General features: G+C 36.4%; 1 protein-coding gene across 1 annotated transcript in view; it reads right to left on the bottom strand.

Annotated features, from left to right (window-relative positions):
- Positions 1–23,207, bottom strand: part of ATPsynO (ATP synthase subunit O, mitochondrial) — a 59,644-nt gene extending 36,437 nt beyond the window's left edge. Inside the window, exon 1 of the mRNA XM_081728905.1 lies at positions 23,095–23,207. Within this exon, the coding sequence (XP_081585031.1) occupies positions 23,095–23,121 (27 nt within the window). The 5' untranslated portion in view covers positions 23,122–23,207. The remainder of the gene's footprint in view (positions 1–23,094) is intronic.
- Between the last annotated feature and the right edge of the window lie 1,455 nt (positions 23,208–24,662).

Below are 24,662 nucleotides of genomic sequence, written 5' to 3'. Positions count from 1 at the left end.
CTTTTCAGTTCAGATGATGAATTATAGAGTTCCTGAATAACTTCGTCCACGGACACTAAATTTAACATGTCTCTTTCCAGACTCATTAGTAAAAATGTGTCCAAAAAGTCTTCAGACAAACTAGCTCTGAGATTTGTTTTCATCAACTTTAACTTTGAGAAGCACCTTTCACATGTTACTTGTGTGACAACGCATATTTGTATGCAATGTATAAATTATTAAAACTAGACTGACACAGAAATTGGTACAAAATTTTCCCTGCACGTAAAAATTTTTACACAAGGTATTTGCAGCATCATTATCACTTTTACAGTGAATCCCGTCAAAAAATATTCCATCTCGCATAGCAGGCTCAATGATATTCAAGAAAAAGAGGCTCTCAATAAATGTAAGAAATCTTAATGATGATGGACAGTCGTCCTCGTCTTGACTTCCTGTTTCGTAGCGAAACTCGTTAGTGTCGATTATCGCATTCAGTGTCATCATCGTGTTGCACTAACCTTTTGAGGTTTTCGTAGTCTGTCATGTCCCTCGTGGCTTGCATCAATCATTTTCTCCCAAGCATTCATTCTTTTGTAGGATTCAGACAGGAACCCAGCACTGGTTTGAACTACAAATAAGTTTGTAGCTTCAGGGATCTGTTCAGTCCAATTTGTCATAACCAAATTAAGAGCATGAGCCATGCAGTGGGTTTAAATGATTTCAGGATTATCCTTCTCCAGTAATGCTTCAACTCCTTTATAGCATTCACTCAAGTTAGAAGTTCCATCAAAAGAGCAGCCTTATCAGACATGAAAACATTGTTGGAATTTTTGATTGCATTATAAGTTCCTTGTCCTGTAGTGTCACTGTTTACGACAACTGCTAACAGCCTCTCAAATACTTGACCGTATAGAACGTAGCGAATTACTATAGCCAGCTGATTGAGCACTGAAACATCTTGGGCAGAATCAACCATTATGCTACAAATACCCGCTTACTTGACGTCTTCAACTATTTTCTTCTGCAATAACTGTCCAATAATATGAATTAGTTTATTTATAAAAGTTTCTGATAGAAAAGTCATTAGCGATCCTCTTCCCTGCCCTTTCAGATTCCCACGACGTTGCTGCAGTTCCCTGCGCTGTTTACTAAGCGATATAGCTTCCTTAACATGCTCTTTCAGTACAGCATCCTATTCAGCCACTAATAAAACCAACTCCAGGAAGTTCCCGTAGTTGATATTTCTGGCATCCAGTTCTACAAATGCTGCTGATGTACCTTGAATATTTTTACCGGCAGCATGTGATCAAAACACCTCTGTGACGTAACGTGAATCAACCTCACACAGTAGACGCAAAAATAATAATTTGGCGCTACGGAAGAGGCATTGCTCACTGGAGGGCTACGTCTATTCTGAGCAGGCCCTACTCTAAAATGTGCATTGTCTTCTGATTAGCAATCATGTTATTTTAGGTCTACTGTAGTAATTACCTCAATCTCGTACTTTATTGGCATTATCGCCTACTGGACATGATTTTGATAGAACACTTTTATTCCCGAGCTGGATAGAATTATGGTATTTATGCTGGCGAAAAAAAAAAAAAATCTATGTCAATATTCTAGCATAAGCTCCAGCGGACAATTCCAAAAACGAAGCATGTCTTCTGTTCTAAATGTACTTGATGTTTGGACTAAGCAAAACAAAAAGCATTTTTAGAAATGCAATGGGTTTCATTTTTGAGTTATCAAATATAGACCTATAAGATGTGTTAACATCCATAAAGGACCAATCAGCATGTGGTTAAATATGGTCCCAGTCTTCAACGATGAAACGGCTGAACTGCCCAACATAATGAAAAAAGGCCTAGGGCCCCAACTGTCCAACATAATGAAACATGGCCCACGGCCCAACTGCTCAATGTAATCAAAGAAGGGCCCGAACTGCCCAATATAATGAAAGACTACCGAACATAATGAAAAAGGACCCAGAGCCTCAACTGTCCAACATAGTCCAAGCCAACAAACCAACCAGCCCCAGAAACCAACTGCTCAATGTAATGAAAGAAGGGCCCAAGGCCCTAGGCACAATCTAAATCACAGTTTCCAATAATAAAAGACCATAGTGAAAGATGGGCCCAGCCACAAAACCAGTAAGAAAAGGACCCTATTGAATTTCCCTACCACTAGCAAGACGGTTCTTTCTCAAAAATGGAGCTCTTTCGTGGCTAAGCGGTTAACGTACGCGCCTTTGGCGTGGGAGACCCGGGTTCGATTCCCGATGGGATCTCATGTGGTTCGGATTCCACGTTAATCAGTAGGTCCACGTCTCACATAGCCTCGCTGCTGAAAGGGACGCTAAACTAAAATCAACTCAACTACACTTTCTCGAAAATGAATGTAAAACAATTAAAGAGATAATTCCTATTTTATAAAGTAAAGGTCTTAAATGAAATTAAATATCCTTCAGCTTAAAATAAATAGTTTTATTGTTGAAGTATTCACATCCAATGCTTTGTCCGTTCAATTGCGGGAATTTCTCGAGAACTTTTTCATGCAGGTTTTCCCCCGAAAATGCAACTTTCTTTACTGTACATCGACACTTCCACTGCCACGGAAGTTTAAATTCAGCACTTGAAATAGTAGGATTACATAGTCTTCGGAATTCCGAGCATTAAGCTTCATAAAGGGTGTTTCCTAGTAAGATAGTGAAATCGGGCCTTGATCCAAACTGGGTCGCTATTGACCCAAAAGGTTACACTTGACCTAAAACTACCTTTAAAAAATTGACCCCCTACTAGAGATGCAAGGGCTCGGAAAAAACCGGCTTTTTTGAAAAAAAAAACTCGGTTTTTTCTGCTTCGCTTTTTTGCTTGGGAAATTTTGAGCTTTTTTGAAAATTCTGCTTTAAATTGATAAACCAGATTTTGTTTCGCTTCTCTACAACACAAAAAGTCATTTAATTAGTGGTTGATGCCGATAATAATATAAAACCTCGAAAATAAACCATGAATTTCGAAAAGATATTTCAAACAGTTTTACTTCTCAACATATTTACATTATGAATTCCAAAGGATTAACCAATGTATATAATAAGATTTTTTTTTAACCTCCTACATACAAAAGTAAGCAGGGTTGGCAAGAGCCATGGTTGTTTTTGAAAATGCCAAAAACCCGTTTTTTAGGGGGAGTTTAAACTAGGCTTTTTTGGTTTAAACCAGGTTTTTTTGGGTTTAGATATTTTGCTTTATGTATTTATATTACATATTGACAGAAATAAGTTTGTTTCGCCTTGGTGTTATTATGCAACAATGGGGTTATGCTGGAAGAGGTCACATAAGCTTAAAGAGGTCCGATCAGTAAATTTCTTAAATTGAGAAACTCCCGCCCTAGCCATCGGGAAAATCCCGTCATTACTCTAAATGTAAAACAATAACGGAAAAAATCCTGTTATTGCTTTGCATGTAAAATTTAAAGGTCAACGTATCATAATCAGTACGCTAAAACTGAGGTATTAAATTACAAATTTAGTGCGTACATATCATTTAAAGTACAATCCAAGCTAATGTTGGAAGCTACGTAGGCAATCAACAAATTTTGTCAATTTATATCAGTATATTTAAGCAACCTTGGCTTCTTTATAAAACAACAGGCATTCAGGCATGCAGAAATACACAATTTAGTTTCGTTTCGTATGTTCAGGCTTAACATCCTTACGTAATACCGAGGTTATCAAGGAGAAGACTTTCGCTTAAAGTGACATCCGAACCGCTACTTTGTTTACGCATGAAAGAAGGGTTGTGGTTCGACCGAGAATTGAACATGGGACACCTTGATTAAAAGGTGAAAAGGAAATAAAACTAATGCAGATGGTTTGATGTATGGAAACGTCACCATGAAGTTCACACGATTCGCGTTTTTCGTACCTTTTATTTTTTTTCGGTTTAAACCAGTTGTTTATTAAAAAAAAAGAAGAAAAACAGCTGGTGTAAACCAGCCAACCCTAAAAGTAAATACTTCTTTTAAAAAAATACTCAAATAAGTAGCAAAATTCTATGTAGTATTTTTTACTTCAAAATATTCCATACCCTCTTTTTGGAACAAAATAAAATTAAAATAAAACATAACAAAAATACTTAGATTTATATGATACACTTAAAGGCTGCACACCTAGAGCTTTTGGTTTTGTATATTCTTGAAATTCTACAGTTTTATGTAAGCACCATCACGGTTTATTCAGTCCTCAAGTTTTCTGTATTTTTAACAAGAGGGATTGAACATGAAGGGTGTGAGATAAGAACATGGTAACCCATAATTTTACTATTTTAAGAAATTAGAAATTTTCTGCTGCACAATCCATTTTGAAAGTCGGAAAGCTGATTTTTCACATAAGTCTATACATGAGGGATTTAAACGAAGTGGTATGCGTTGCTGCCTATCTGATGCTGCGTAACTCAGCAATTGAAAATTTGTTAGTTACCATGTTCTTCGCTCACACCCTTCATATCATTATGGAACTCTCCCCACCCCACCAACACACACACACACACACACACACAAAAAAAAAAAAGAAAAAAAAAAAGACTACGGAATATATTTAAGTTAAGATAAATACAACTGCACAACAAACATGATTGACTGGAGCTTTTGCGCTTCTATCGAGAAGTCCGGAATTCAACTCAGCATTCGACCATTCTGACAAAACTTTTCTTCATTCCATCTATGAAGTAGAAATAGTGCGTGTACTGTGAGTTGGCTGACTTCATTTCTTATTGTTTTTAAATCGTTATTATTACTAATTACCAGCAGTGACGGTTTTGTGAGGGTTAGGGGGAAGGGCGGTCTTTCGGACTGAAGCCTGTTCCCCAAAATTACGGAATGTCTAAAACAAACGAAATATCTATTAGTTATGCCTTTACTCATAAACTTTAAGCTGCCGTCAAATAAAAATTACGAATGTTTAGAAAAACTAAACATTAGTAAGAAAAAAACCCTCCCAAAATACTTTTCTAAATCCGCCACTGATTCTCAGTATAAAATGATCTTCAAGGTTGTATCCGGAAAATTATTGCTAAATCGTTGCACAGCTCCAGTATAACAGAAATGTGGAAGTACGGTTAGACGGATATATTGAAAAACGTACGCTTTGACGGATATATAGAAAAACGTAAGTTTAACTTCTGCGTTAGAAGCTAGAGTACTAAGCTCTTAGAAATGAAACAGACGACAAACTGAAATGATATCGAGAAAAAAAATATCGATAACTCAAAAGTTAAAATAAAGTTAAATAGCCTCTAAAATTGCCCTCAAATACTACATTCTTCATGTTAGCTTTTATTCGTAAAACATGTGCTCCATCCATCTTGATGGTGAATTTTAGAGCGAAATATGGCATTTAGGTCATGGAATTCTTATCTAAGTATAGAATATACTATAAGAAAGCTATTTAGATAGAAAAATCATGAAAATGAAAAAAGCCAAAATTTCCAAAATTCTCCTTTTTTCCCCAAAAAAGCCGGCTTTTTATGTGAAAAAAAAACATCGATTCAAAAAAGCCGGCTTTTTTGCATCTCTACCCCCTACCCCCTCAACCCTTACCGAATTATCGTATTATACATGCTCAAAATTGAATAATTTTGAATTTTGGTGGGGGTAGTCGAAAAATTTTGAAAGTTTCTCAGATTGAAGGTACTATTTAAATGTAAATGTGCATTTTTTTTCAAAACTATCGATGCGTATTTTCTTTATTTTTTTGCGTGTTGAAAATTTTAAAAAATTGTAGAAAAAAACTTATTTTTTTTGGGGGGGGGGACACACGTCGCTGATTTTTTGGTTAAAGAATTTGTTATACCCTTATGTACAATATATATTTTTTTCGGGGCCTGAAAGTGATGGTAACATTGTCAAAAAGAAATAAAACCGAAAACAAACGTGTTTTTCGCACAGTTTTCTCACCATTTTAGGGCCCTCAAAGTGAGGGTCCCTTCAAACAATCCTTTGCCAGAGTTTACAATTTCCCTTTCTCTTGCGTCCCTTCCGATTCTGTCGTTCTTCGGCTGCTTCGATTGTGTCCGTTTCGGAATAGAAATACTAAATATATCTCTGTAACAGTGCTTCCACTGCAACCGACTCTTGCACAACGAAGTTAAACACACACACACCTCGCGTCGGATCCTCGTATCTATCAGTTCTTGCTTCACTGGCCGCACACAGTGGCGCTCTCTATCCAGGGTGTCTATCGGTCACGAAAGTCACGAAATTTAGCTTTTTTTTTTAACTGTGCAAATGTAAGTACAGATGAGAATTTTTTTTTTCTGTAAAACGTCAAAATTTACCACCAAAAATGTTTATGGTCGGCTTTAGACGCTACCAAATCGCAAGCAAAGTACGTTTCTATCACATGGATGAAAATTCGGCCTAATTCGCACCCAAATTCGCTCTTGGAAATGTTAGGAAATTTTATGATTGGATAAAGAAAAGGTCACGAAATTTCATTTTGGAATTTTTGTAGACATCCTGCTATCGGTAGCGCTCTCTACCGCGAGCTGTGTAACTTTGTTGTGCAAGAGTTGGTTGAAGTGGAAGCACTGTTACGGAGATATATTTGGTGTTTCTATTCCGAAATGGACCCAATCGAAGCAGCCGAAGAGCGACAAAACCGGAAGGGACGCAAAAGAAGTGAAAATTGTGAACTTTGGCAAAGAATTGTTTGAAGGGGCCCTCAAAACTGTGGGAAAACTGCGAAAAACACGTTTGTTTTCAGTTTTATTTCTTTTTAACAATGTTGCCATCACTTTCAGGCCCCGAAAAAATATATGTTGTATCTAAGGGTATAACAAATTTTTTAGCCAAAAAATCAGCGACGTGCCCCACCTTAATTTTTTTACAATGTTTTGAAAATTTTAACACGCAATAATAATAATAATAATAATAATAATAATAATAATAATAAAGGAAATACGCATCGATAGTTTTTTTAATGCATATTTACATCTAGATAGTATCTACAATCTGTGAAACTCGAAATCTGTGAAACTTTTACCCCCACCAAAATTTAAAAAGTATTAAATTTTGAGCATATATGATACGATAATTCGGTAAGGGGAGGGGGTCAATTTTTTTTTAGGTAGTTTTAGGTCAAGGGTAACCTTTTCGGTCAATAGCGACCCAATTTGGATCAAGGGCCGATTTCACTATCTTACTAGGAAAGACCTTTTGACAAGAATTTTTACGCTATTGCTGGTGTTGATTCTACAGAATGCTTATTTGAACAATAGTAACTAAAGCCTGTGACACACATCCTGGCATTTCATCTAAACGAATAAAACGCAAGCTCTGACGCGACGTTGCCGAGTGCTAAGGGGTGTGGCTATGGCTAAACAAGACTTACTAGCTATAGCGCGATCAGGTGGCAGGGGATAGGCGTGGATGTGTACAAAATAAACGTGGCAACACCGCTGGCCTCATTTGCTAGCAGCATTTAAAGGGAATTTGGAGTGCCGCCTTCAAATGCCAAGATGTTTGTCACGCTGTTTAATCACGGAACTAAACTGTTGTTGTTGGAAAGCCAAATTTTACTGAAGAATACTTGTGTTACCATCAAATGTATGGAATAATACTAATAGTTTTAATAATGTGTTTACATATTTACTGGTGGTACAGGCATCTATGGCCTTAAACTCATCAAATGTATGAGTGATAATGTCCCAGTCGTCGCCGAGCACACTATTCACGGAAAGTATCTTCTAAAATATAAAATTGCATATTTTACTTCAAATAGACTATAAACACAATCCATACATTAATTTGTTCTATTTTTATCTCAAGTTAAGGTAAGCTTTTTTATTCATTCAGTGCGTTCAGAACTTTATACAAGTCTAACATTGAATGTTGTTACCTACTCTAACATGAGAGCATCTAATTCGTCCAAGGGAAGTCCAAAATCTGATAAAATTCACTTTCAATGTGATCACCTAAGTTGTATCGATAATATACCTTAAGAAAGATCAAAAACCCAGGTGAGTTTTAAAGTAGGTTTTTTCAGGTGGGTCCAACCCGAAAAAATCCAGTGGGTTTTTTCGGGCTGGGCCCACTTGGGCAAACCCTGCTCAGACATGATGCAGACATATGTATCGTACCGTTTGAAAGGCTGTTCCATCCTGAAGAGAATGATACAGAAACCATGATCCTCGGATAAATAAGGATGTCTCAGAAAAATTTTACCTGAAAGTCTATTTCATACGGGAATCTGGGATATATTGGGGATATTATTTTTCGCGGGTTTACTTTTGCCCCTAGAAGAGTGAAATTTTTCTCAAACATTAAGCGCACCCTTAGTATTTTTAAGATTTGTTTCAGATCTCTGCCTTAAAACAGAGAGGGTCCATCCACAGGGGCAAAAAAGTAAACCAGAATGGATTTTTTAAACAAAAAATCCTTTTTTCATGATTTTCCCGCCCCAGATACACGATAGGGACATTTAAATGGCACCGTTTGAAAATTTGTTTTATTCTGAAGAGAATGATGTACAAATCATGACTCTAGAATAGGAATGTCTCAGGAAATCTTTATATTACATCCGGGGCATTATGGGGATGTTCTTAGCTCATTGTTAAATAATTTTCCCGCCCTATTTCCCAGTTGATTTTGAGATGCTGCATTAACACAAGGATCAAATTTTTTTAAAAAATCCCGATTTCCCTCAAAATTTCCCGCTTCAGGGGCGATAGAGAAATGTGAATATTACCGTTTCAAAGACTGTCCTATTCTGAAGAGAATGAGGTATGAACCATGATCCTAGGAGATAAATAGGGATGATGCTGTTGTTGCTTGACTGAAAATCTATAACTTACCTAAAAGGCCATAATTTAAAAGGCTTAAGAAACATTGTTTGGGACTGAAATTGGTTAACGATTGGGGATTAATTCAAAATTCAATCCCAATACTTTCACTTAAATGGCACGATTAGCATTTAATACTAATTCCTAATGATTTTTCTTCAGTTCGCGACTTGTATTATACGAGAAGATAAATTTGACTTAAATAAAATAATAATAATAATAATAAAAAACGATTTAAATAAAAAATAACAAAAATGATTTTTAAAAAAATAATGATTTTTCCCCACCCTGATAATAATAATAAACACTTCAAAACACTTCCACGACCACATTAAATTCTTGCGAAATCGACCTCCTCCTCTTCCCCTACAGCCGACCTTTCCTCACCAATCTGACAATTTCTTTTCAGCATCTTTTGTACTAGCTTTACTTTCATTTTCATCTTTTTCATTTGTTTTCATTATATATACCGTACACAATTGCCTTCGGTGCCATACTAAATAACATTATTATATGGAATTGAGTTATAAAACTAAAATGCACCGAAATTACAGGCTTTTCAGTCATAATTGTCCTACATCATCCTTCTGGGTTTGCACATGTTCAATATCTCCTGCCTTTTGTACCTGGTTATCCATATTTTGCAGTAAGAGTTTTTTTTTTTTTTCTTTTCGGGAAACTCGTTTGGCCGTTACATTTTCTGTGACAATGACCGCCAACTTTTTACTATCTTCCATAAGTGTTTGTATTCTTCAGCTAACAAGAAACTTGCTGTAAGCAATGTCAAGTCCTAATTTGTTTCAACGCTGGAAGACTTTTTGAATTTCTGATGCGCTTGGACTAGAGAAAGGAATGTATCTTTTCCTAGTTTTCAGCAAGCACATCATCTACGATATCAGACGTATTAAGTTCGTCAAGCAAGAAAGAGAATTCTTTTGACCTACATAGGGTGAATACTAAATTATCTGAGGATCTAACGAACCCAGACTTTTAACTGTTTTGTACTTTAAAGGACTTCTCTGCTGAAGTTTGACGGTCTCAGAAGTTAGGATGCAGCGGCGGTCATATAACAATTCCAGTTTCTGTTCTTCCGTGCCTCAGTTTCCATTTGTTCCGAAACAACATCAGACAGAAAATCGAATGCAGACATTACTGCTCGTAACGAAATTTTCTGCTTTTGTTACATCAATATTCAGAAGCCTTGTTGTATCTGTACATCCAGCAGCTCTGGTTTCACAGATCGAATCGCGAGATCTCGTAAAGGTTTCCCTCAGAATCTTAGACAAATGGGATCATTGGTTTTGAAATCTGAAACCTTCAAAGCCGTTAACATGCAACCAAACTGAGATATTCAACTGATACATTTGATACATAACCATCACAGACAATAAACAATCTTCTCCCTAATTTGGAAATGATCAAGCTGAGACCATGTTTAGAATTGGTTCCTTTTACGCGGAACGATTAATAAGCACGAATGCACTATGAACGTGTAGCCCTGGAACGTGCTGAAAGAGTGATCAGAATCACAATACTGTACAATTTCTGAGAAGTCTCTCATGCCGATACGCTTGATGGTGGTTCGTCTGCTTCTGCATAAGAGCTATCAACAAGACTGGTACGGAATGTTCCAGTAGCTAGTCGAATGCCCAAGTGGTGAACAGTGTTAAGTTGTTTCAGCAGGGAGAAACGAGCTGGCGAATAAACAATACAACAATAGTCTAACTTGGACCGAATTAAACCTCAACATAAAACATAATCGAACAATAGGACCAGCACCGCAGGAACGATGGGAAAATATACGAAGGAAATTCATAAGGAGACAAAAGTGGATATCGGGTGGCCCGATAAAGTGGATATACAACCCTGCATTTGATCAAGTATAACATTCTAGTTTATGGATTTATTTGCTTTGACTTCCGGGCTTAAGTTATAAGTAAAAAAAATTTAGGAACAAATAATAATAATAATAATAATAAACTAGGTCTACCTGTTTGATGATAAAATACAATGAACTGATCGGTACGGGACTATATACTTGCTTTTGGGCCACCCTGTACTTAAGATTTCGATCATGCGGTGCCCACCTTAAGTGACGATCAAAATTCAAACACAAAAATCGGATATGTTAACAAATGGTGAACTAACATCAAAACAAAAGTCATATTCCTAATAAGCAAAATTATATACACAGATTTTATAACGTCGTCATAGAAAACAGCATAACCATTGTCTAGAAAGTACTCACATTAACTAATTTGTCAAAAACTGGGACACACACACAATTGTAAAATATCACTGAAAAAGCGAGCAACTAAAACAATTCACTAATCACTCGAGACAACATGAACGCATTATGTAATGTACTTCATATTTAATTGTAAGGATATACGACTCTTGTTTTGGCATTCGTTTTCTCTTCGTATATTTGACTAATGAATGGAATAGAAGGGTTTTCGTAAATGTTCACAGGATAAATATTTGGGCATAATAAGGTCAGTTTTATTATTACGTTAATTGTGTTCGTTATTGAAATTCACATACAATACTTTCAATTGCTTTATCCTCTTCTGGTGCTGACTTAAGAAAAAGCCACTTCTTTCAAAATACTAGGCATAAAAAGGATACATTTTCCTAGTAACTATAGCACGGCCAGCAAGAGAAGGTCTCTGACAGCTTACAGTAACGTTGTCATTACTCAGGTTTTTCCTGTGCATCTATAGCGACAATTTAATTAATGTTATAAGATAGAGTACCGTGGTTGGTAACATTAGTACCAAAGTAGGGATTGCATTTTCCCTCGGCATATGGTAAGAAACGTTAGAGACCATCTCTTGTTGGTTCTGCGGTAGCTCCCAATATTTGTTTTGTTTGAAGTATCAATTCCATACTATTTTGCGAAAACTTAGTCACATTACTTATTATATTCACAAATTATTTCTTTTTCTCTCTATGGTTACTTCGTGAAAGTTTAATACAAAGAATCATTTCTATTGTTGTTCCTTCCACTTACAAATTTTGTATTGATAAATCCTTCAACTATATAATTTAACACCATCATATTAGTGTACGTAGCTGTTTTTTGGTGAAATTAAGTTTGTAAAAAATACAAAGTGTGAAGTTATTCCTTTATTAATAATGCCCTTTATAACAGTATCCCAATTCTTAACCAAATTTCCTCTGTAAGTGATATACACAGTGAAAAAAAAAATGCATGATTGGATCGTGATCGAACGAAGGCCCGGGATTTAATACTTACAAAGGAAATATATTTGATAAATTGTGAAAATAACAAATTTAATACCGGTATCATATCAGGTGCCTCACATTTCAATTCAGGCAAAGCATGTACCATCACCATCTCAGATGTTGTTGAAACTTTTTTTTTTATAGCAACTAGACATGTTTTTAAGAGACCCATATTTGTTAGTTTTGTCGAAAAAAAATTTCCCAGCAAGTAATGGGCCATGGAGTACAATTTATGAATTGTAGAAGACATGGAAAATGGTCAACTTCGGAGCCCCACCATCCAGCTATGGAGACAGGTAGAGTTATAATTCTTGTTGTGGTATGTACACTCATGTCCAAAATTATTGTCGCATATCTATAACTGTCTTCTTGTAAGAATATAAATGATAACGATTTTGCAGGGTACTTTTAATACTGATACTCTGTGTATAATCGGAAAATGTATATTTGTGGCAAATTTCATAGGAAAAGAATAATACGAAAATTAGAGTGAGTAAAACGAAATGTTGCTAAACAGACAAGAAAGTTTAATTTTTGTTTTATTGTTCTTATTTACTGTTTTTGACATGAAATTTGCCACATACATGTCTTTGTCGATTATACACATACTAACATTATAAGAAATACCGGCCGAATTCGTTATCAAATTATATTCATACAACAACGTATTTATAGACATGCGACAATAATTTTGGACATGAATGTACATAGGGATATAAATAAACTATATTTTATTATAGTTTGGTTTGCGCATGCGTATCTTTTTCTACATAAATTAATAAATGAACGTCAGTTTATCTGAAAAGTCGAAGCTTGCGAATTTTTTTCGAGCTCTTCCGGTTCGAATTTTAAAATTGTTTTCACGGTTGGTAAGACCTAGTTACCCGCTTTCTGAAGAAAGAAAAAAAAATTGTATCACTTCTGTGTGCAACTGTTTTGTCGAAAAAAAAAAAATGACCCAGAAATTGTAAAATTTTCAAAAATCGCCATTTTTGGGTGCCATTTTCTCGAAAACACCATCTTTTAAAATTCTGAAATATTGTCAGATGGTTTAACTTTACATGAATAATAAATACACCAAATACCATTCTCGACCAATGCTTTATGAATTAACTATAGCCTTTTGAAGTTAGCGAAGTTTCGTTAACTTTGATGTTACAGTTAGAAACACTGGAAACAATGAAAGTGCAATGATTTGATGATGTTTGTGGTTCACATTCATTAAATGAAGAATAAAAGATTTTCCTGGCTGTTTATTATTATTATTATTATTATTATTTTAATCAAAAAGGCTCTCTGAAATAGTAAAATGGCCTCCCCCTTCTCATTCGTTGTTTTATTCCGAAGTAATCTGAGATGGAAATTACGATTACGAAACACACAAATTTTAAGTTTAGTTGAAATGGCCACCTAATAAATTCTGAAGCTTAAACGATTAGCTCAATGATGATTTGGAATGCTCCCGACAGTCTCCATTAAGTGTGATGTCATTACAGTGATCGAAAAAGGACAAAGTTAAAAAAAAAAAAAAAAAAAAAAATCGAAACGTTTTCTTACGCGTTCCATCAAAGAAATTTACGGACTGTTTAAACAGAACAATTCTAGCATAAGAATGGGTCGCTCGGAATTTTATAGTATTCGACTATAGTGGGTCAGTCCGCAACCTGCGAGGGAAGTGTGTGTGTATTGTGCAAATTTTAAGTTAGCTGCTACTGCGTTAAAACAAATCAAAGGTGCAACCTGTATTGAAGCTGTCATGAGTGATCTATTTCCTTTAGTAGTATGATCCGTAGAAAATGACAGCTGTCTTCTTCAAGAATGTGGTGAATGTCTTGGAGTGGACGGAATAAGTAAGTGTGGAGTCTATTATTGATCCTGATGAAAATGAAAGTGTTACGTATGCCATTTGGGAAAACAATGATCTCGTTAAAAAACTGTGTTACTTTCTGTTTTCGTATCGTACATTGCTGGTTTAACTTTAAGAATTGTAATTTATGACTATATCAAGAAAATCCAAAGAGAATTGATTCCTACCGAAAAGCATCGTATAAAATTTCAAGATACAAGTTCTATTTTACTTTATGTGAACTTCGTTGAAATCTGATCTGTTATTCTGCAAAGTGAAATTCAGAGTTACCACCGAAATATGAAACAACTGACAGTTTTGTTGTAATAAGCGACGACAAAACACACGATTTGGCTCATGTATTCATAGCCATAGACAAGATTCTAAAAATACTCGAAGAAAAGCGAAAATATAGGTTATAGAAAAATGTTCGAATACGTGAAAATAAGTGAGCTCCCTAGTGGGTAAGCGGTTGGCGTACGCGCCTTTGGCGTGGGAGACCCAAGTTTGCTTCCCGGCGGAAGCTCACGTGGTTCGGATTCCACGTTAATCAGTAGGTCCACGTTTCACAGGGTTTGAAAAAACCCGGGTATTTTTGAAAAAAACCAACCCACCTGGGCCCATGTGGGTTTTTTCGGGTATTTTCGGGTTTTATTGGGTTTTTTCGGGTTTAATTGGGTTTTTCGAAATATTTCAATCTCTTTGCGGTAAAAATGTTAAAATATGATTTACATTTCATGAGTGTCATTGTCACAACTTGCAACAACTTTCTATTCACTGCTGTTTTGAAAAAAAATGCCGCCATTTTGAAATTTTATATTGTATCACCGAAAAAATATATACAGCAAATTTAGAAGGTCTTGTGCTTCTACCCTCAAAATATCAACTTTAAAAGTCCGAAAATTGCACCTTGTAGCATGGATACCCGGTATTTTGAAAAATGGCCGCCATTTTGAAATTTTATGCCGCCAAAATATATACAGCTAATTTAGTCTCTCGTGCTTCTACTTTGAAAATGTCAACTTGAAAGACCTAAAACTGCGCTTTGTGGCGTGGATATCAGCAGCGGCGCAAATTTGTCTTCAACATTGGGGGGACAGGTAAGACGGATATATATATATATATATATATATATATATATATATATATATATATATATATATATATATATATATATATATACATATATATATGCGAAGTACAAAATATTTATGAAGGCAATGCTGGGGAGGATTACCCATGTCGGTCCCGGCGTCCTCCACAGAGGACATAAAATATGACGACATTATTATTGCTTTATAACTTTAAAATCCGACTGGCAACATTGAAAACTGTTTACAAGGGATGATCCAAATATGATCTTAAAGTTGCCAGTCTGATTTTAAAGTTATAAAGTAATAATAATATCGTCATATTTTATGTCCCCTGTGTGGGACTCCGGGACAACATGGGTAGGGGAGCAGAGTTGTCTTCAACATTGGGAGGCAGTCAGATTTGAGGCTTATTCTGGGAGGTATCAATTTCATCTCACTTTCCTTTGTGACAGTTGGACAAAAATCATCACATTTCTTCCTAAAAGACACATTTCCAATCGGATTATTGAGGAGGACAGTTCCAAGATTGTAAGAGATATGTCCCCATCATCCCCCCGGGATTTTCGCCAGTGGATATCAGCTATTTTTTTTTTAAAAAAAAAAAAGCGCGCCATTTTGTAATTTTACGTTGGTATGCTGCCAAAATCTAAACAGAAAAATTAGAGTGTGTCTGGTTAGTATCCTGAAAATTTAAAAGACCGAAAGTTGAACACTGTGTAGTAAAGGCAGACAAACGAACAAATGTAGAACGAGTCATCTTAGGAGCCTCAGTGACGTTCGCCAAATATGAATAGCAAATAGCTATATTAATTTAAAACAAAGACATAATTCATCAAAATGTCTTAAATATTTTTCAACGTAAAATAAATGGTCTTATTGTTGAAGTTCACTTTCGATGCTTTGTGTGTGCGCTCCTCCGTGGCTAAGCGGTTAGCGTACGCGCCTTTGACGTGAGAGACCCGGGTTCGATTCCCAGCGGGAGCTCATGTGGTTCGGATTCCACGTTAATCAGTAGGTCCACGTCTTATATAGCCTCGCTGCTGAACGGGATGTTAAACTCAAAATCACCTCACCTCGATGCTTTGTGCATTCAATTACGGGAATTACCCGAGCACTTGTTGCAAGACCGTTCTTTTCCGAAAATTAATTTAAAACAGTTAACAAAGATAGGCCTATAATTCATATTTTATAAAGTAAATGTTTCAAAATGTCTAAAATGAAATGAAATGTCCTCCAGCGTAAAATAAATAGTTTTGTAGTATTGTTGAAGTATTCACTTTCGATGCTTTGTTTGTTCAATTGCGGGAATTTCCAGAACACTTCTTTTACGACGGGTGTTCCCTGAAAATACAGCTTGCTTTACTGTACATCGAAACTTCCATTAATACTGAAGTTCGAATGAAGCACTTAAAACAGTAAGTGTTACGTAGTCTTCGGAGCTCCGAGCATTAAGCTTCTTAATTTTGACAAGATTTTTTTACGTTATTGCTAGTGTTGATTCTAAAGAATGCTTATTTGAAGGCTAGCAACAAATGACTGAATTCAACTGTTGTTGTTAGAAATCCAAATTTTACTGAATACTTTTGTTACCATCAAAGATAAGAAATAATACTAATAGTTTTACTAATGTATTTACATATTTACTGTTAGTACCGGCACCTATGACCTGAAACCCGTCAATGTATGAGGGATAACGTCCCTCGGCGGTGCCGAGTCAGGAAACACACTATTCATGGAAAGTATTTTCTAAAACATACAATCGCTTACTTTACTTCAAATAGGCTATAAGCATAATCCACACATTAATTTGTTCTACAATTATCTCAAGCTAAGGTGAGGGTTTTATTTATTTATTCATTCATTCAGTGCATTTAGAGCTTTATAAAGGTCTTATGTTGAATATTGTTGTCTATCTTAACATGAAAGCATATAATTCGCCCAAAGAAAGTTTAAAATCTGATAAAAATAACTTTCAATGTGATCACATTAGTTGTACCAATAATACACTAACAAAAAAGTCAAAAACCCAGGTGGGTTTTAAGATGGGTTTTTTCAGGTGGGCCCAACCCGAAAAAACCCGGTGGGTTTTTTCGGGCTGGGCCCACTTGGGCAAACCCTGACGTTTCATATAGCCTCGCTGCTGAACGGGACGCTAAACTAAAATCAACTCAACTCAACAACTTGAAAATAAGTGTTTACAATTTCCCAAACTGTGTCAGTGATTTCTGATGGTGCTGCATCCCACTTTATAAATCGCTTTCAGGTGTTCGAGATGCAGACGGTATTGCGGGGAAGGGTGTGTGTGTGTGTGTGTAAAGAATGTGACAACGCGGCATAACCTTAGGCAAAAACAGATACACAGTATTAAAACTACAGAAGAAAAAATGAAATGAAATCTTTAACGTCACACGGGTATGCCGGTTAGGCTAAAAGAGACGGTGATAATGAGAAATGAGTGAAATGGTGGAATGAAGAAAGTGGGAGGAAACGGGAGAACCCCGAGAAAACCCACGAGCACGGTGTTTGTCCACCACAAAGTCCACACGGTGCGAGCTGGGATCGAACCAGGGACCCCAAGCACCGGAGGTGAACGCTCTACCACTGAGCCACCGCGCCCCCTAAAACTACAGAAAAACTCGTGACTATAGCGCAAGTACAAACTCCAGATATTACTCTCGTCTTGTTGCCTGGAACTGAATTCGACAACTTCCGGGGAAAAAAATTATTATTATTATTTTAAAGAAAGAAAAATGGGAAAGTGTGCAACCGGTAACTGGTATTCAACGAAGTCACCTTTGGCTTTCGGAAAATGGCGAAGTTTTTATGGCAGTAACGGGTCACCATGAACTAACTTCATGCTTCCCCTAAAATCGAGCCTCTGCAATTCAAAGTGTAGATTTAAGAAGACAAAAAGGAACTTTGGTTACATACATATACGTATGATAACCAGTGGTGCGTAGCAGAAACATTATGAATAAATCATGAATTACGTGAAGTTGAAGTGCTGTTTATGCTTCCACATGGACCTTCAGCAGGGTACAAATTTCCAGAAGAGCATAAGAGAAGTGAAAATAAGTGTTTTGTGGCTACCGACAATGTGGAACGCAGGGGCAGATCCAGGACGGACTTCTGTCGGGGGGGGGGGGGGTGTAATACTGCTACTTAGAGCTACTTTTAAGAGCTAAAAGCTCGGGGATGGGTTTTATTTATATACAAAATAGGGAAGTTCTTTTTCTGGGGGGGGGGGGACGATCGTCCCCCTGGATGAGTTGTGCATGCATCAACACCTATTGGAGCATCTGCACAGTTACATGCTATTAGCGAAGAAGATACCAAGCACGCAAATGATTGGTCCATGTGGAAAGAAATCAGTGAAATTTTGTTTCCGAAGACCATTTTAAGTAAGTGAACTTGAAATTTGTGTTTCGTAATCGTAATTTCCATCTCAGTTTACTTCGGAATAAAAACACGGAGGAGAAGGGGGAGGCTCATATTACTATTTCAGAGAGCCTTTTTGATCAAAATAATAAAATAAACAGTCAGGAAAACTTTTTATTCTTCATTTAATGAATGCAAACCGCAAACATCATCAAATCATTGCAGTTTTACTGTTTCCAGTGTTGCTAATTGTGACATGAAAGTTAACGAAACTTCGCTAACATCAAAAGGCTATAGTTAATTCATGAAGCATTGGTCGAGAATAGTATTTTGTGAGTTTATTATTCATGTAAAGTTGAACTATCTGACAAAATTTCAGAATTTTAAAAGATGGTGTTTTCGAGAAAATGACGCCCAAAAATGGCGATTTTTGAAAATTTTACAATTTCCGGATTTTTTTTCGACAAAACGGTTGCACACAGAAGTGATACAAGTTTTCGGAAAGCGGATAACTAGGTCTTACCAACCGTGAAAACAGAATTTTAAAATTTGAACCGGAAGAGCTCGAAAAAAATTCGCAAACTTCGACTTTTCAGATAAACTGACGTTCATTTATTAATTTATGTAGAAAAAGATACGCATGCGCAAACCAAACTATAATAAAGTATAGTTTATTTATATTCTTATGTACATACCACAACAAGAATTATAACTCTACCTGTCTCCATAGCTGAATGGTGGGGTTCCGAAGTTGACCATTTTCCATGCCTTCTACAATTCATAAATTGTACTCCCCGTCTTTAATGGCCCATTACTTGCCGGGAATTTTTTTTCTTCGACAAAACAAAAAAATATGGGTCTCTTAAAAACATGTCTAGTTGCTATAAAAAAAAGTTTCAACAATATCTGAGATGGTGATGGCACAAATTTATTTTATTTTATTATTTTTTGCCTGAGTGGAAATGGAAGGCACCATCAACTCCTCTGTAGACGCGAATTTGATGATATACAAAAGTGAGAAAAATGAACGACTGGACTGAAATCAAACCCTGTACCCGGCTTACCATGCCGGTGCGTTAACAACTATGATATCGAGTTCGCTCCCGCATAGCCATACAATCTTTCTCTCTTGACGTCGATACTCTGTCACTTAGACCATATATACTATACAACACTCAACTGAATATAGGTACCAAAAAGGACAATGTAGGTTGCCCAAGAACAACAAAAGTTGTGGTACAGCTCACGTCATATGAGTGGCTCACTACCGACGTCACAAGTGGAAGAATGTATCGCTATGAAGGGGGGGGGGGGGACTAGGTAGAGTAGTGGTTAAACGCATACGCACGATAAGCTGAAGACCTCTGTTTATATTCCCGTTCAATCGACATTTCTTCACATTTTGTACATCACTAAATTCGCACCGACATCAGGGTGTCTACTGGAATACCAGAAAGTAAATTCATGACTTTTCATGACCTTTTTGTTCAAATTTTCATGATCATGGCGATAAAAATTTACCATTAGTAACAATAAACCCCTACCATCAGTGGTGCATCGGAACTATGCGGGTTGCTAGTCTTAAATATCACTTATTGTGAATCTTAAAGAAAGAATCTAAAATTCTGCCGCCTTGTGCTGGAGCACAGAATAGCACTTACCTAAATACGGGCCTGCTCTTACCAGTGAATCACTCTATACTGTATTTGAAGTTTTAATTCTGAGTATAAATATCCATCTAGCAGAAATTTGTCTGAAATTAAGCACTCAGAGAACTGCCCAAAGACAAAACAAATTATAAAAGAAATTCGTTTTTAAAAAATAGATCATCAAATTTAAAATCTGCAAACTCAAACGAATAATATTATTTGCACAAGTCTAAAGGCCCAAAAATACACAATTTACATTTCTTAGAAGTAAAGAAATAGCAGATCAGAAAGTTGGACAGTAAAAAGTTGTTACTATATTACAGAGACTAGAAGATGAAATGGGGAGCAGCTAGGAAGGCAGTAAAATACGAGTTAGCCAGCCCTAATTGGTGGGGGAAATTCTCACAATTACTGACCTTATACAACTGTTTCAGTACATGCAGTATGAGGTATAAAAGTATGAAGTATAAAAATATACTCTGAGATTTCAGATTTTCATGACCAGTTGGGTAAATAAAGGACTTTTTCATGGCTTTCATGACCACTAAGCAAAATAAATGACTCTTTCATGACTTTCATGACCAGTAGACACCCTAGACATGTGATATATATATTTTTTAAATTTCCACAAGCTGTCAAATATAATTCCTCTGTAAGTATTAAATTCCAGATTTGTTAATGCGCGAGTAGAAAGATTTCAGTACGTTTCGTTCTATTTCTGAAGTTGATTTATATGAAATGTGTCCTTTATTCTGTCGTTATGTGAAAATAAATGTGTGTTTATGATTAAATTAACTGATATGGTTACGTCTCCTTCTCTTGGCTTCTCACATATACCTTAATTCTGCTTTTAAGCTATGTTTACTATACATTCAACAAATACAAGCAACTTGCCTTACTTCAGTTTTTCAAAGTAGTAATCTAGATGTATGTCTTTTTTTTTCTTTCTTTCTATTGTGTGTTTATTAAAATATATATCACAGGATATGATTCTTATCATTCACTGTAGGCCAGTTCATCTCGGGTGAATTTCTACAACAAGTAGCGCCTATTGATGGTAGCTATATATATATAAAAAAAACAATCATATACTGTTATTAAGTATTTTGTTTGTTGCCAGGTCCTGGGACTAATAGATCCCCCCCACCCCGTAGGTTGGGGTCTCGAAATTTTTTCTTCCATGTGTTACGATCTTCAGCTTCCTCCTTTCACTCCCAATATATATCAAGAAAAGTGCACGAATGGAGCCGATGCATTATCCACTATGATACTCAGCCCGCTCCTGAGCACAGACATAGGCCTATTCTGTTATTCTTGAAATTAATGCTAAGCCTCTCAGATTAAATGGACTGAACCACAACTCCAGTTGCGCTTGGATAATCTAAGTGTTTTCATTATAGAATACCTCTTACAATTGAATTATTCATAGTTGAAAAAAATAATGAAAAAGTTAACATTAAAAATTAAGGTAAGGAAAAAAAAATAACATTAAATTAATCGATTAAAACTGATTTCCGAAAATGGCAAATATTCACTAGTAAGCAACGAGAATTGTCTTCACTTAAGAGAGTTAATGTGAAATTTTAAAGAAAAATTAGGGGCAGGGGAAAAATCAATGCATAGTGCTGATCAAGTTTTGACACAACAAAGTCCGTAAAATTTACAGATAAAATTCAATACTCTGCATGAAAAAACATATTTATAAAACACAGATTTCTGAGGACGACAGAATGAAATAGACAATATCAAAGTAGAAACTGACACATGAAATCTCGTTGCAGTGTAGTGTAATCCATTACTGTATGGCGCCACAAACTTGCATCATGGGCCAGAATCCGAACCAGCACCAGCATTATGGGAAAGAAATTCGACATGAATGCAATGATTCTTAGTTGTTTTGGGAGAGAATTGGGACAACACTAACTTTTGTGGGAAAACAAATGCGAAACGAACTCAATGTTCGTGATATTAAAGGTGCAGTGTTCGCGCGAAATTGATTAGTAAAACATTTTAAAATATGAACAAATTGATGACGTTATCTTTCAGTGCCAAGTCACACTAAAAGAGAACACGGTTTTCCAAATGTTGTGAAAGGCAGGTATATTAGAAACGAAAAAATGCCAAACCGTACGCAGTTTGGAACAAAGTCTTCCCAAATACAACAGACAAAAGAATACCCTATAATTAGCTCAGTTTATGTTCAAACGTCAGGCCGTACCCCAAGAACACATCATGATCAAATTTTCCAACATCGTACGAGCCAGGGACTGCTACAAGGTGACATTTACCTATAAAGCCAGTAAGAAACTATAAGGCAAGTATGTAACTGTTTCGACCGTCACCTGAGGAAGGTTAGTATGTGCTTTTTGCGTGAATAGTAGTTTTTGCTTATGCTCACCATGACTGACGCGCTTGTCTCTTACGGACGCAACCACATGCGGAACATACGGCTTCATCCTGCTCTGACTCGGTTAAATGGCATTTATGCTTTTCAGGGGCGACTAGCACAGAATGGTTTGTTTTTCAACAATTATTTCTGGTGGCCAACTTAAACTTACTCTATGCTAAGGATATTGTCATGTCGCCCAGAGCAAATATTTAGGAGAACAACATCGGTACGAAGAAAATTTGTGAAATAATTAATTTTTAAACAATTATTTCTGGTGGCTCACTCGAACATTGTCGCCAAGTGAGACATATTCTTCATCTCGCTCAGCGCAATTCTTTAAGAGACAATAAGAAGAAAAATAGTGAAAGAATTTTGATATTTTAAAATTTCACCTGCACGGAAAGTACGTCAAATAAAAGAGGGCAGCACATTTTGAACAGCAGTTTTTTTCCTGCAGTTCTGCCGCACTTTACATATTATTATAATTGCTGTTATAGATAGCTTGCCGAAAAATTAATAGTTCAGAAATAAAACGTTCGAAGGTATGCGACCAGATTGAACCTCACTACCAGTATAGAATACAAATATATTGTGAACTACGTTCACAATACTTGGAACACAAATAAATCTACCTGTTAGACAGAATAATTTAAATTGTAACTCGTCTTACCAAAACACCGAACCCGTTAGCAGCCATATCGGGAAAGCAGAGGAGCAGACCACAGAAATAAAAGTTTCACAGGCTTTACCCAATTCTTTCTTCTTCCTTAAACTACACAAGGTTAGAAGGACCATTCCGTACTAGCATTGCAAATATTACTTTTAACAGAACGCAAATGGCCCATGCTGTAACGGTTTACATTACCACAACGCAAAATTTTCCTTTTAGTTTCTGATAATCGGCATAGTAGTTGCATTTATTTATTATCTATCTCCACACACACACACACACACACACACACACACACACACACACGCACACACCCCTGTTTGTCTACCCTACAAAAGGTGTCTGCAAGCTGGGCCATAGGAAAACCGAGTATGCACTCATATCTGCTTTACCAATGGAGCTATTTTCCTGATACGCTCTCAAAAGTTGCGCCAGCGATAAAGCTACATTTCCAGAGGCACCAGAATGCAGTATCTCGAACCTGACTGGGTACGTACAAGTGAGCACCCAAACCAACTGGGCATTTGCAAAACGAGTAAATGTAACAAACGAAGACACTAACAAACAAACAAAGATATTGTGTGTAAAATGTGTAAAATGCGAGTTCAGTGAGTAAATGTGAGTAATGCAATTAGAGCAATTCCTTTAAACACTAGTTAACTTTGTAGCAAATGAATCACATGGATATATGCTGTTGACTTTTTCGGGCCCTCCAATTTCTTTCCACATTTTCCTTTCCACCAATTATTTCATAATCATTCACTCTCATTAATCACACGTCTATTATAAGCTATAGAGGATAACCAAGGGGTATAAAACTAGAAATTTCATTTGATTTCAAATGGAATACTGCATTGATTCAATCCCCGAAAAAGTTAGTTTGTGGTGGACAACATCGTTTCCATGAGTTTTCTCGAAACTCTCCCATTTCCTTCCACATTCTCATTCTACTAATTATTCCATCATCATTCCCTTGCCTTAATCATCGCCTCCCTTAACCTAACAAGGATATTTGTGGGACGTTAAACTGTAAGATTTAATTTCATTTTGAAATGGAATGGCGAGACTAAAGTAGGGTTATATCTGTTTGTTTTTCGATGAAGGTTAGGGTTTCTTTTCAGCACCGAGGCTGTAAGAGAGACTTATAAGTTAAGGTGGAATCCGAACCACTATAATAGTTCAGATTTTATTAATGCTTCCGTGAGACCATGTGAGCAAAGAGGCACGTGTTAGCTACAAGGCTAGCGGGAGAACAATATTATATGCCTACAAGAAACACGAGACAGGATACATTGTCCATACCAAGTGGGAGACCCGGGTTCGACTCCCGGTGGGAGCTCATGTGGTTCGGATTCCATGTTAATCAGTAGTTCCCGTCTCATATAGCCTCGCTGCTGAAAGGGATGTTAAACTCAAAATTCGATCGACAACAGTCGATCTGTCTGTATTCTGACGTATTAGAGTTAATGTCCCTTTATAATTCATCACCGATGCCGATGCAAAATAGTACGTGAATCTATAGTTTATGGTAGGATCCGAACCACCATAATGCGTTCAAACTTCACTCA

Source organism: Thermobia domestica, chromosome 1, assembly GCF_964235325.1.
Source record: "Thermobia domestica chromosome 1, izTheDome1.hap1.1, whole genome shotgun sequence".
Lineage (NCBI taxonomy): Eukaryota > Metazoa > Arthropoda > Insecta > Zygentoma > Lepismatidae > Thermobia > Thermobia domestica.
The sequence above is the reverse complement of the archived record's forward strand: the minus strand, read 5'-3'. Positions and strand labels throughout refer to the sequence as shown.